Source organism: Melospiza georgiana, chromosome 5 (assembly GCF_028018845.1).
Source record: "Melospiza georgiana isolate bMelGeo1 chromosome 5, bMelGeo1.pri, whole genome shotgun sequence".
Classification (NCBI taxonomy): Eukaryota; Metazoa; Chordata; class Aves; order Passeriformes; family Passerellidae; genus Melospiza; species Melospiza georgiana.
In genome coordinates this window covers 14,475,096-14,489,009 of record NC_080434.1, presented here as the reverse complement: position 1 = coordinate 14,489,009, position 13,914 = coordinate 14,475,096, and the positions used below count along the sequence as shown (strand labels likewise).

The 13,914-nt window shown below is 38.1% G+C and overlaps 1 protein-coding gene across 4 annotated transcripts in view; it reads left to right on the top strand.

Moving 5' to 3' along the window:
- The window catches only part of TMEM131L (transmembrane 131 like), a 79,223-nt gene that overhangs the window by 53,745 nt on the left and 11,564 nt on the right, over positions 1-13,914 (top strand). For 2 of the 4 annotated variants that reach the window (XM_058024252.1, XM_058024251.1), the window contains exons 17-26: positions 507-645; positions 1,641-1,750; positions 3,377-3,449; positions 5,491-5,633; positions 6,248-6,390; positions 6,714-6,900; positions 7,990-8,175; positions 9,050-9,199; positions 9,751-10,364; positions 12,505-12,659. In XM_058024252.1, the coding sequence (XP_057880235.1) occupies positions 507-645; positions 1,641-1,750; positions 3,377-3,449; positions 5,491-5,633; positions 6,248-6,390; positions 6,714-6,900; positions 7,990-8,175; positions 9,050-9,199; positions 9,751-10,364; positions 12,505-12,659 (1,900 nt within the window). Of the gene's footprint in view, positions 1-503; positions 646-1,640; positions 1,751-3,376; positions 3,450-5,490; positions 5,634-6,247; positions 6,391-6,713; positions 6,901-7,989; positions 8,176-9,049; positions 9,200-9,750; positions 10,365-12,504; positions 12,660-13,914 lie in introns of all 4 variants that reach the window. The other 2 variants (XM_058024250.1, XM_058024249.1) reach the window with 1 other exon arrangement.

Genomic DNA, 13,914 nt, shown 5'->3' with positions numbered 1-13,914 from the left:
AAGCATTCTTAATTAGAACAAAACATTCTGGACCATTTTCTACACTTAAGTTAGTTCTCTTGAAGCACATAGAGTTTCAGAGCATCCCAGACTCCCCCAGCTTTCATTTCAAGGCACTGCCAGCCACAAGTAAGCTTTTCAGCCTAAAATGTAAATAATATTCTGACTCTAGTTATCTCACCAGGGCTACCTGGCATGAAGGCAGTCCAAGCATGTTTTACCAGCTCATTTATGGAGTTGCACGAGTCCTTCATCATCAGGTTGTATTGCAGTCTTAGCAGTCTTCTCAGGGTCTTTGAATGGCTTTCATGGTTTTTAGTCCCTGGCCTACATACACAACAGTTAGCTGTTAAGCTACAGCTTTGTGGACTTTCTTTTGTAGAGACCATTTCCAAGGAAAGATAAATTCATGCAGTTACAGGTCCTGGCAAATCATCTTGTAGTTCTTTGTTTGAAAGAAAAAAAAAAGAAACTAATTAAGTTTTCTGCTTTTGCCAATAAAGCAGGAGAAGTATTTTAGGATCAGCTCGCTTTACTCAGCAGAAGAACTCTGAAGAGGAATCCTTTGCCTTTTTCTTGCCACGGTTGACTACAGAGCCTGGCCTTACACTCAACTTTAATGCCACAGCTGTTAAAAGTAGCATGGTGAGGATGGTTGTTATTACACTTTTTTCTGAGTTGTGTGGTTAGCTTTTTTAAATAACAAAGTCTGTGGTTAATATTTGGTGCTGCTTACATTTTCATTTTGCTTATGAACTGGTGTTTTGATCTCAGTTAAGACACTAAATTTGTATCCCTTTGGTTCTTTGGTAAGTTTCCTAGCTTGCTAGTTGTAATACTTTAGTACAAGGAGAAGAGTAAAGCAGTGTAGGTTTTAACCAACAATTTTTTGTTATTGTTAAACTTTCCTTGTGTTCATTGTATAAGTTACATGTTTGTGGTAAAATAATTGAACATGGGACTAGGGATAGGGTGTGTTGTCATTAGTGATGTGTGCAAGGCTGTACAGGATGGCCTTCCTCATGCCACTGTCTTGTCTAACAGAAGTGTGTAAAACATTTATGAGAGATACAACACTTGCAGAGCAGTGTATCTTCCAGCCACACTGACAGTTATTTCTTTCTTGTTTGTCAGATTTAGGTTTCTACTAACCTAGCCTAGTCCAGAGCCAGTCATATGGAAATAGTTTTCATATGCACATATTGTGAATTACCTTAATATTCCATTTGTCCAATTTAATTGTTAGTCATTACAGAAATTTTTATAACCTGCTTGCATTCAGACTTCTCTAAGAAGGGATGGCACCTCACTAACATTCTTCTGTGCTAGAGCTTTGTTCACATCTGTCTGCATAAATCAAAATCCAAATGAAAGGATTGTTTGGGGAGTGGGGGTGGTCTGTATTTTTGTGTATGTGGTTCAGAATGCACTCTTAGCTGATTTTGCAAATTCTGACATTGTGGTGACATGTCCTGCTGTTACATGCAGTCATGTGCATGTATGATTATACTGCATTGACACAAAAGCCAGATTGAAGTCCCTTGAAAATGCAAATTGTATTGCTATTGTTGAATTATTTTATCAACCAGTTCTCAAATATGTAGTTTTTAACTCTTTCTTTTCCCCTCCAAACTATTTAGGTAAAATATTTCGTACTAAGAAACCCTTCATCCTTCCCAGTTACGTTGCAGCTTCTGCCTCTTTCTTACTACCCTGATCCCCAAGCTTCACTGAGTCTGCTGAACAAATGGTAATAACTATCTCAGGATACTGTTTTCCCTTTTAAAAGATCTTATTTGCTATGCCTTATGATTGTTACTTATTGGGTTTTATTTAGTTTTTCAAAGTGTAACTTAGATGGGGATTATGTTCTGACCCATTTTGGAAGACAGAGCCTTGTTTGGGGCAGCTCCCTGTATGGTGCATGCCTTTGTGGTGTACCTCATCATCGATAAAACACAAATTTAACATGTTTTAAGCAAGTTTGGGCCTGCCAGATATATATTATAGTTGTTCATCTTCTAGTATCTGAGGCTTAGTGCAAGCTGCCCAGGTGAGGTGAACAGCTTACAGGGTTGGGCTGGTGCATCTCCTCACAGTGCTGGTTGGTATCTATAGAGTCTGTAGACAGATCAGTGAAAAGAAGTATCTGAACCATCCCAGAGAAGAGTTTTCTTCTTAGTCTTTTCTTAGGTAATAACCCTGGTCAAAGAGGAAACGGAAACTGGGAAGCAAAATGCAGATTCAGAGGGAGCAACCTCAGCATAAATATTTAGGGTCAGCTAAGTAAATGTTTCTGCATTGTTTTAGCCTTTCTGTTTTAGATTTGAGATGATGATCTAATGAGAAATCTAGAGGAGAGTTAGACTAATAATAAAGGGATCTGGTGAGTGAGCTGAAGCTCACCAAAATAAGCCCTGTCACACTTGTCTTTGAAAAAATGTTATAGTTGGTAGGTGTGTGTGGTTAGAGACAGTGGGATAACTCCTGTGCTTAGGTGTATCTTGCTTATTTGGGGTCCCAATCCCTGTGTAATTGCTTCCTTAACCTCATTCCTTTACATAGGTACATGCATGTGCATATATATGTCTGTGTATATATATGCACATTAATAACTCCATCTGTTTGCATACTAAATATTATTTCCACATAGACTCTTTCTAGTGGTTTGCAATTACATTTTCTCTGTATTTGCACACTTGTGTTTCTGCAGATCTTCTAACTTCACCAGAAATCACATCCATTAACTGGTTCTTTTTTAAGCTAATGTCATAGATAGTTATGACAAGTGAGTTTTCATTCAGTGGCTGAAGGTCCATTCGTCTATAATCTATATTTTATGTGTTGGTTTTCTTATGTTGGTTTTTAATACTTAATGTCAAATGCTTATAATTTGCATTTGGACAAACAAATCAATTGTTTTAAGTGAATTTGATTTGCACATTATGTGATGGAAAATAGGAATTTGTCCCAAACAAATCATGAGCAGAAAGAGGGATTTTTGAATAAATTATATGAGATTTAATAATGATTATTTCTTAACAGTTATGTGAGCAGAAAGAGTTTCAGGGAATTTGTGTTTGTGTGGCTTAGAAATTCTATTTCTTGACTGTTATCTTTTATAATATTCTACACTGGCAGACCTAAAATGCCCAGCCATTTGTCTGTTTTCCAAATGTGTGTAATCCACATAAAACTGATTTGCAGCGTATTCTTTTGAAATGCAGACCCACATTTCCACCATATTTCACACTGCCAAAATGCAATTGTAAAAGTAGTCTCTATTTAAGAATAGATGCCAGCATGTAAAAATAAGTCAAAGCAGTTCTGACAGGCTGGGTTTCAAATGATTAACTTTTTGTTTTGGTTTATTTAGGTTCGGCACAAATGTGCAAGCTATCAACTTCACAACCACTGAATTCAGGCTAATGGATGAATGTTCTCACAGGGTAAGATGGCTAATTTTGAGAGAAGTGGTCTGACACACTAGAGAAAGATTTTTCTAGCTATGCTACTTCTGGGTTCTTCCCAAGAGCAATTTAAAGCAGTTTCACAGTGTTTTCTTGATTCTTCATCAGTTTTGTATCTTTGTAGTTAATTACTTTCAGGATTTGGGTCAGTTTTGAATACAGCTGTAGGGAGGAAGTGCATGCATGCCTGCAAGTGTGTGGATGTGCTGTTGGGGCTTCACCCTTGGCTCCAGGCTGACCATGAAGTGGAGTCAGTGATGTCAGGAGCGGGCTGGTTCTCTTCTCAGAACAGGGAAGTAGTGTCAGGTAGTTCGTGGGAGGAGGAGCTGGGATTTCTACATATCAGCTTCATGCCATTGCAACTTCTGGATTCAGGTTTGGAGTGTCATGGTTCTCTCTGGTTCCCATTGCCTCATTTTTGAATGAGTGTGGTAGCACTTGACCATGGCGCACCAGTGCTGAGCTGTGCTTAAACCCTGAGATGTTGTGTCATGGATGACAGAGAAAATGCTGTATCAGGGATGCTGGCATATTCTGGTGACCAGAGTACTATCCAGAATACCCAGAGGATCTCTTCTTAAGACTTCTGGTTTGTACAAAAGGCCAGAATTAATGTATTTTCCTTGCTGTTTGGGCATACTGCAGCTTCATCTTTAATGTCTTGTATAGATACAGGTTTCTGCACATATGCTTTAAGATCTTAAGGAAATATTTGTACCTTGTAAAAAGAAAAGAGTATGTTTGCTGCACTAATCAAAGCTGACCTTTCCTTTCTGGCAACAGTTATAAGAGTTGTTGTAAAAGAGAGGAGACAGCAGTTTATAAATCCTAGCCTGTAGGCACACTCTGAAAAAGGGACGGTAGTGTAGGGGGAGGAGTGAGCTTCCACAGTCCCACACACCGTACTCTTGGCTAAATGGAAGAATAGCTGTGGATCTTCACATCAGTGTGTGCAATACATGGTTTTCATTAGGTTTGAAGAGCTAGGGCGAACATGCATGGTTAGGTAGATTTTCAGCACATATGAGACAGATCTTGCCTTGTTAACCAAATAAATAGTTGCTAATATTTAAATTTTTGCATTTGACGTCATTTTCCTAGTCATTTTATGTGCAGTGAATTGTTAGGCTCATCTTTGTAGGGAGTGACATGGGGAAGTTTGCAAACACCATACATGACTTGCTTTTAATAAATACTGATTATTAAATGCAGGTTCTGATAGTTTTTGTGCATTATTTTTCATAAAATAGACTAAGAATAAAAACATTTTGAACTGAAAAAGATAGAAAAGCTGTTAGTATAACACCCATAAACCGAGAAACAACCAAGTGAGAGCCCATTTTGGAATCTTTATGTTTTTTTTTGACTGCTATAGGTATCTGATCACCCCTTTCTAAGAGGGGACCTCAGTTCTGGAAGAGCAAGTTATAGGGCTATTTTCATTTTTCAAAGGCAGAAAGAATAAACAACAGTATTAAAAAAATTTACATTATTTCCAGACTAAGTGAACTTCTGGTAGTTCTGGTTTTCAATTAATATAGTTGAGAATTCTCTTTGGCTTCCTTCCAGTGACTCAAATTATCAGCATATTTACCAGCAGTCCGTTTCTCACTTCAATCAAGTTGTAAGTCATGCACTGAGGGTATAATGGTTGCCACATTTCCCTGTGCAATCAATACACTTCAGTTCTTGTGTTGTGAAGTGTTTCAGGATTTCTTGAATATGAAAGACACTATATAATTTCTTTTCCATCTGAGGAAATAAAAGCTGTTTTAAATAATGAAGTAATACATTCCTCATAATAAGTGCAGTAATATGAACTTTTGCTCAAATAAACAATCTTATCTGATGTTTTATGTTGTCAAAAGGAAAGACTTTGGTATAACGAGTTAGTTAGCAGTTTCTGCACCTTGCCAGAAATATTCTGTGTGGTGCTAAGTGGTGATACAGTGCTTTCTTTATTGACATCTTTAAACACACATGTTTTCTGTGAGTAAGAAATGCATTTTTTGTTTAACAGAATGCACATCAAGAGGACCTCATCAGCAAGAAATGCAGTTCTGAGATGCTTTGTTTAAGTTTACAGCCACTGGAAACCAGAAAAGTTGGTGTAATTTTTACGCCTCTTGACTACAAAAGAGTAGCTTCCCTTATTTTAATCAGGTAAGCCAAATTTTAGTTGTAAGTGAGAATCAAGCAGCTCAATGTAAAAATGAATTTGCCAAGTCCCGGCACATAGACAAATGCTCAAAATTTGAAAGTCAGAATACCTCTGGTTTAATAAAAATTGCTTAGAGTGTGTTTGTGCCTTATGTCTCAGTCATTAATTTTCTTGATATGTTGTCAGAGGGTTATAAAATGCATGTGACTGTACTGAGGCAGTTTTGAGTTAAGAGAGAAACACATTGTATGGCTTTGCTGTTTTCAACCCGACTTAATAATGATAGGAGTTATTGATCCGGTGAGTCTTTTATGCAGCCAAACTTTGGTTACCTTTGTAGGAAAAGGGAGTTTATTAATTGAAGAAGCAACCGTTTTCACTAGGTGACACAGTTGTTATCTAGTGCCACTGGTCACTAAACTTGCTCCTTTACTGTCTGAAATTCACTAGGGGCTGGTTCTGGAGTGATCCTGTCTCTGTTTAGGAGAAAACTGTCTAGGTTTTGCTCCTGATTCTACACTGTTATCTTGGTTTGGCATCTAGAGAGCAAAGCCATGACTTTGCAAACTTAATTTGTGCTTTAGTGGCTGACTGCTTGATTTTTATTTTATGGCAGAAACAACTTAACTGTTCTGGATGTGGTGAATGTAGAAGGCTTTGGAGCCAAAGAGTTGCTTAAAGTAGGGGGAAGACTCCCAGGTGCAGGAGGATCCCTTCGGTTCAAGGTGCCAGAAGCAACACTAATGGACTGCAGACGACGTGAGTAAGGAGACACAGGTCTCTGCTTGTGCAGCTGCCTGCTTTGCTCTGCACTGGAACTCATACAGAACAGTAATGTTACAGAAACAGAATGGTCAAAGCTGAAGAGTTTGGCCATGAGAAGTGTAGATTCTCTTTTGTCAAAACTCTGACTGAAAATAGTTAAAAGTTTTAGAAATACACTACTGCAGAATAGTCTATATTAGATCTTGGTCACTTATGGGTTTTTTAATTCAATTGTAAGTAAAAATAGCAATTTATTTATGAATGTAAGAAAATAATTTCATGCACTGTAAACTAATTGCTCTCTTTTTTCCTTTAAGAACTGAAAGACAGCAAGCAAATTCTATCCATTACGAAGAACTTCAAAGTAGAGAATATTGGGCCTCTTCCTATAACAATTTCATCAATGAAAATCAATGGTTACAGTTGCCAAGGATATGGATTTGAAGTGTTAGACTGTCGGGAATTTTTCCTAGCTCAAAACTCATCACGAGAAATCAGCATTGTGTAAGCACTGACAAATTTGTTGACAAAATAACTGAAGTGGAAATTTGAAATAATTAATTTCAGAAACAGACACTCCAATGGCATACCACACACAAAATTTGGAATAGAAATTTAGTAAGAATTTCCCTCAGGATAACACTAACAAATGGATTATATAATACTGCTTCTTTATATGACCCATTATTTTTAAAAAGCAGCATACATGCTTTTATCAGTGCATTATGAAGTAATAAATTAAAACGAAACAGTTGCCACAATTTTTTATTTGCTTGTTATTCTCTAAGCTTGTTCCAAGTAGCCTGACCACAATCTAGTCATGTTTTCTCAGCATTGCACATAGTCTAAAACTGATTCTTTTTAAACTATCCTTGAGTGAAAGATACTACTGTGACTTAAGCAAAAGTAAAGTTAATGTTACTGTAGTAAAGTAATTGTGGTTTCCCATACAACAGATTTACCTCTACTGATTAGAAAGGCAAGTTATACCTTCTAGCAATCAAGTAGAGTACTGAGATGGGTCAGGGAAGTAGAAGAAGAGACAAATTTGGTGTTTCTTCTGCTTTCTGTATCTTTCCAGCTTTGCACGCTAGTACCTGGCCCTTTCTGAAATCATGCTGGCTGTATGCTGGGCAGCTGTGCTTTTGTTGATTAACCTGAGTTGATGATGTATATTGCCTTGATAAAAAGAAAACATGTCACAGTAACAAGATATTGTGAAGAGTCACAATAAAGCCACATATTTTGCCACTTCAAGATGACCTAATGCCACCTGCACAGTTTAAGCAGATAGTGGACACTTAATTTAAGTATGCTTTAAAAAATATTATTAAATAATATTATTTCATATAACTAAACTGTTATTACTGGATTAATAAATTGATAATTCATAGTAATAATGAGGCAATATTTTAGTAATTTTAAGAATGCTATTAAATTATTGGTAAATTTTATTAAATTAGTTTTCTTATTATTATTGTTGTTCCTGTTGTCATCATCGTATTGTTTGTATTTTTGTTATAAGTGTGACTTCAGAAAGTAAAATTCAGCCAAACAATGAAAAAGTAACACCACCTCTGTTTTTCCTGACAGATTCACTCCTGACTTTACATCTTCATGGGTAATTCGTGAGCTCACACTGGTGACTGCTGCTGATCTGGAGTTCCACTTCACGCTCAACGTGACTCTCCCTCACCATCTGTTACCGCTGTGTGCGGATGTGGTGCCAGGACCCAGCTGGGAAGAGTCTTTCTGGAGGCTCACTGTCCTCTTTGTAAGGTAAGGCTTTCCTCACAGCACCCCAGAGCTCCTACAAGATGCAGTGCATGTGAATGCCATGCTGATAACACACATGGGCTGATGCATCCCTGACTGAGATCCTCCTGCACACTGTGCTGCTGCTTGTGTGGTTTGGACACTGGAAACAGTCAGAACACAAATGAAGTAACAGCAGTGACCACTTTGCCTGCTTCTAGATGCAACAGAAGAAGATTACAGGGATCTGAAAAAACAGGAATTTTTAATTCTGTTTTCCTGCTAACAAAATTTACACTGCATGATTGAGATGGTGGTTTGATGAATTAGAAATATTTTTGCTTTGATCCATATGTTTGATGCAATTAGTACACCGTGGAGAGAGAGGATATTTTGCATCTAAATTTTTAGTTCAGAAGTATGATGGCATTTGTAGCTCATTTTATGCCAGCATTTTCTCTAGGAAAAGAAAGAAACAGTATTTAATAAATACCTAAATAATGATGATGACTATCATAAATGAACAGTGGGCTGATTGGTCATATTATGATGTCATGCATCATAATATGATATGATGTAAGACTACAACACAGTTCTAAATTACTTTCAAGGATTATCTCTTTTAGAATGAGCTTTTTCTTTGCTCTATTTTTTTTAAAGTTCATGACTGAGTTATTTTATCGAGCTAATGACTAGTAAGGCCTCTAAGGAAAAAAAGGAAAAGAAAGTACTATTACAACTATCATTTTTAAGGCTGTATTTTGAGTTTGTCTGTCTTTTTATGTAGAATTTACCAAAAAGAATACTTGAGAAGTGTATCTTGTTAGAAGCTTTTTAACCCTTTCACTGAATATTCCTGAAAGTTGTAGACACCAGTATCTATTGTTTTCTTTGGCAGTTTGTCCCTGCTTGGAGTGATTCTGATAGCCTTCCAGCAAGCCCAGTATATTCTAGCAGAGTTCATGAAATCAAGACAGAGGCCAAATCCTAGTGCTTCACCACAGCAGAACAGCAACTCTGTTGACGTAATCAGCTCTGATTCCTACAAGTAAAAATACTTTTTTTTTCTTCTTTTCTACTGTGTTTATTGTGGAGTGGTGCTTTCTGTCTGACCCTCACTGATATTGCTGTGTGCTGGTTTAAAGTGTTCCAAGCAGCCTTTTTTAGAGAACTTCCACCTCAAACCAGGAGGAATGGAGGAACTCAGGGGTTTATTAATCTTGATTATTGCGAGTAATACATAAAGTAAAAATTGTGTGATAAAATTAAAGGATACACCAGGTGTGACAGCCATGGAGAGAATGGAAAATGCATTGATGGTTATCAATCTGACCCTCTTGAGTGGTCAGTCAGGCATTTACTCATTGAAGCATGTAAGTGTGTTGGAAGTCTGAGCAAATACTTAGAGTGTTGCTCAATTCTCACTGAAATCAGAATGTGCTTAGCTGGTATGGTAAATTAAAGACCTAAAGCAATTTCATGGCTTATGAATATACCTCCCCCCCCTTTCTTTTCTTACAACAATATCTCATAAAACAATTCATGATGGCTTTGTAAAGAAAAACAAATCCCTTTTTTTTTTTGTTTTTTTCCCTCAAGGGGAAGCTGCAAGACATTTATGGATTCCTATAGTTCCTCAGATAAAGGTAAAGGGAAGGGCTTCCTGTCTGTAGGCTCTTCTTCCAGCCGAAGTCAGAGTGCGGCAAAGAGAAGTCCTGCGACCTACAGCCACTCTCAGAAGAAACACAAATGTTCAGTTTACTACAGTAAGCAGAAACCAAACACAGCAGCTGGCAGTGCCATTGCAGCTGCTGATGAGAAACAGAATCAGATTGCAGAGAACCAAATCTCAGCACCAAAAGAGGACATTTGCACTGATGTTGTCAGTGAGAACTGGGTAACTCTGAAATATGCAAATGGCATAAACGTTAACAAGAATTTAACTCTTCCAGAAGACTTTCTGGGTAAAGAAGAAAGTACACTGAAAAATACAGTTCTCGTTAAAAATACTTCTTCAGAGTGTGATCTGAAGGAAGATCTTCAAACATGTATGTTTCCTAAGGAAACTAACCTTAAAACTTCAGAAAATCTAGCTGAGCTCAAAGAACAGGAGTTCTGTTCTGTGAAGATGTCCAAGAAGCTACCTGAAAGTCACTTGCCCAGAAATTCACCTCAACAACAGCCAGAACTGCAAGAAATAAGGAAAACTAGTGGTAATTTTTTCTCAAATTCTATCAGTCTAAATTACTAAGTGAAATCTTCTGATGAGTTCACTGTGATCAGGATTTTGTCTTTTGCGTAGGACAAGGGAATTGTGGTGTTTCTTATGTGTTCACTGTGCTTTGTCTGTTTACATTCCCAAGGAAGCAGCTTACATTTAAAGTTGTTTTATAAATCATAAATTTGCTTGGTTTACAAATTTCAAGCTTGTTGCTGTAGCATTTTAACTGCTAAAATAATTGATGTCATAGATCTGCTTATAAGACACAAATTGCCCTTGTCAGATATTCAGAAGGATCCCAGTTTGCTATTTTCAGGTCCGCTGAAAGTACGGTGGTTGAATCACCAAGCAAGCACATTCAGAAGCAGATATTCAGAACTCCTCCGATAAAACCACCCAAAATAAGGAAAACCTTATCAGGATAGTGTGAACTTTTATTGTGTAAGAATCTGCAAATCAGTGTTTTCCACAGTAATTGCATAGCTGTATTTTTTTTATCTTGTTTTTCCTTTTTTGAAATTGTGGGGCTAGGCTGCCTGGGAAGTCTTACCTCTTAGCTTCACAATTCAAAATTTTAAGAACAGCAGAAGTACACCTGGGAGAAATCAAAAGCAGGATAGGAGAATGTATCCTCTGGAAGCTTGGCTTTACTGAGGCACTTGGCAAAGTAATTGAATGGTGAAAACTGGCATTTGCTGTAGCTGTGGCAGTTTATTTAGGGAATGAGCCATCAGAGAGGGATTTCAGGCCCTGCTGTCTTGTGTAGTTGCTACCATGGGCTTGTTGCTTCTTGTGTTGCTACCTGTGAGCTATAACAGATAGAAGCGTGCAAGCTCAGGTGAAGGCAAGATATTTTCACCCATTCTTACAAGGTATTTTGAGATATATTTTGAATATGAGTATTTTGAGGTATTCGTCATATGCTCCTAAAATGCATTGTTGCTTATTCTTTGCTTTGAATTAGGAGATAATTCATTCTATTCAGTAGTAAAGCACTAAAGGTAATCTCTCTTGTTGTCTATTAGCAGTTGTGGCTTTCTGCACTATCAGGCATGTGATATTTCTGTGTTTCAAGACATTTAGTAGGATGTGTTAAGTCTAAAAAGTACCATGTTGCAGTGTTTGTACTTTGATGGTCATTACAGACCTGGTTTTGTGCACACAGGGAGTTCAGGACCTCAGGTACTCACATGTTTGTATGCTGGAGAGCAGCAGAGCATTCTTTAGAGCTCTGGCACTCTCCCTCACCTGGTGTTTCATTCACACGTGCTCCTTTTGCAGTCCTCATGGCTGCCTGTTCCCCTCCAGAGGAGAGCTGGTATCTGACTCAGAGCTGGGATGTTGTGCTTGGTTGGCAGGAAACTGTAAAAACATTTGGGTGTGCTTTTCCCAGTTGAGAAGGCCACTTCAGTTCAGTAAATGATGACATTTCTCACACAGAGCAGCTGAAAGCCTTGGTAGCAGACCACTGCTGATGTAGTGCAGTCTCTGAGATACCTGGAACCAATCAGAGGCAAAGTGAATTCTGTCCTGTCCTGGCCCAGGCAGAGCAGTGTGACTCAGCTGAGCTAGTTGTTGAGGCAGGCTTCCTCTTGAATCTTTCATCTTTTGGACTCTTAGATCAAAATAATTCTTCTTCCTCATAAGCCTCTCAAGTAAAATAACATTTAGTGTGGAACCCATGCTAAAGAAAGGATGACTTCCCTTTGTCTTCACAGTGAATGCAGAGGACACTTCTGAGGTGTCAAGCACCAAGTAAAGGCTTCCCTTTCTCCCTACTCAGCTTGCAGGGGTTTTTTCCTCTTTGTTTTTTAACCCAATGTTCTCTAGCTTCAAATTCTACCAAGTAGCTCAAATTCAGATGAGATGAGCAGGACTTGTGTAATCTTCGTATGCACTGGGAATGGTGTGCTCATGACCATGAACGAGCACAAAGCTACTTTTTGCAGCTGATGTAAGAATTTTTACATTGTATTAGCTTTTGGTTTTAAAATTTTCCGGTATCATCAGCCTAGACATTAGTCTCCTATGTTTTGGAAAGCAATACAAGGCTGTTTTTAAAGAAAGGTATGTGGTTATGACTGAGAGCCCCTTCTCTTCCCATGCAAACAGTTGTTATTGTTTAATTGTAGGGAATAGCCAGCAAGTGCCTCTCAGGAATGAAACAGAAAACTGTGAGACTTCAAAAAAGCAGATCAACCTAAAGCCTTCCACAGAGAAAAAGATTAGTAAGGGACCCAAGGAAGAGACTCCATGCTGTGCAAAAGAGGAGATTACTTCTTCTGAGGTTGGTATTGTGATCTTTCTCCTTTTCAAATTTGAAGTTCTCTTTTTATAGTTTATGTACATATATATATACCTATAGATATGTGTGTGTATGTTGGGACTATTTTGTAGAGTCACAGACCTGAAATGCTGTAAATCAGATGAATGAGGAAGAGTGCAATGTACTGTCCCACATCCATTGTGTATTCATGCTGCTTTATGGAATGGTGAACAGTTTGGGTAAAAACCAAAACAGCCATATCACAGCCAGAGATTGTTACTGTTAGAGCAGGCACAAGCATACTGGAATCTAATGCCAGCTGTCAGCCACACTAATGATGTGGGAACATTCTCTGCAAGGGAAGTGGGCATGTTGGTCTTCACTTGCAGACCTGATCTCCAAACCCAGGGCTTTGCATCAGAAACTTGCATTTGGGAGTACAGCAGGCAGAAGCCCTTTAGCAGATTATGCAGTTGCTGAGAAGGATCGTTCTTCACCCCTAGTTTCTGAGTATGATAAACACATCAAGACTGTACCTTTGTTGCAGGCAGCATAAAACTCTAAAAGAACTTCATCAGGCAATTAGTGAACCTGAGAATCTGGATTATGTTTATATTCTGTGTACTGGATATAAATCCCATGGCAAAAAGGTGTAAGGAAGAATTGCTTACATTGCTTGGGGAATATGTGAGAAAAGACACGGTCTTGTCTTGCTTTGGGAATTGTTGTTACAAACTTCTTTGCCCATGTGGCTGATGATGCTCAGTTTGTTTCTTGCATTTCTTGAAATGACTAGTATTTGCTAGTAACTTACTCCATAATTTCCTCAGCTGTAATTCAAATGAATGCCTTCCCCCACTGCCTCCAGTTGCTGAGGAAAGGGAGGATTTATTGCTGCTGAACTTGCACACCAGCTGATCATAAATCTGGCAGATGTTTTTTGTTTTTAGCACATTGGGAATTTTATTGACTGCTTTACTTTTTCTCCCTCCATTTTTTTATTTCCCTGAAAGTCAGAGCTAGATGCTGTGAAAGGGAAAATGCTAAGTTTGGGAATTCAGAAATTCCTATCTCATCATCTCTTGCTGTCTTGATGGACAGAGTCTTGGAAAGGCTGGTTAAAGTGATGGTGCTGGAAAGAGGATGTGCTGTGGAAAGCTACTAAATCATGAAGTAACTATGCATTTGGGTCAGGCCATTCTGTCCAGAGAAATTTAGCTAGAAAAATCCAGTGGAGTTCATTGACTAAGTTAAGTTCATTTTACAATGTCTCAGC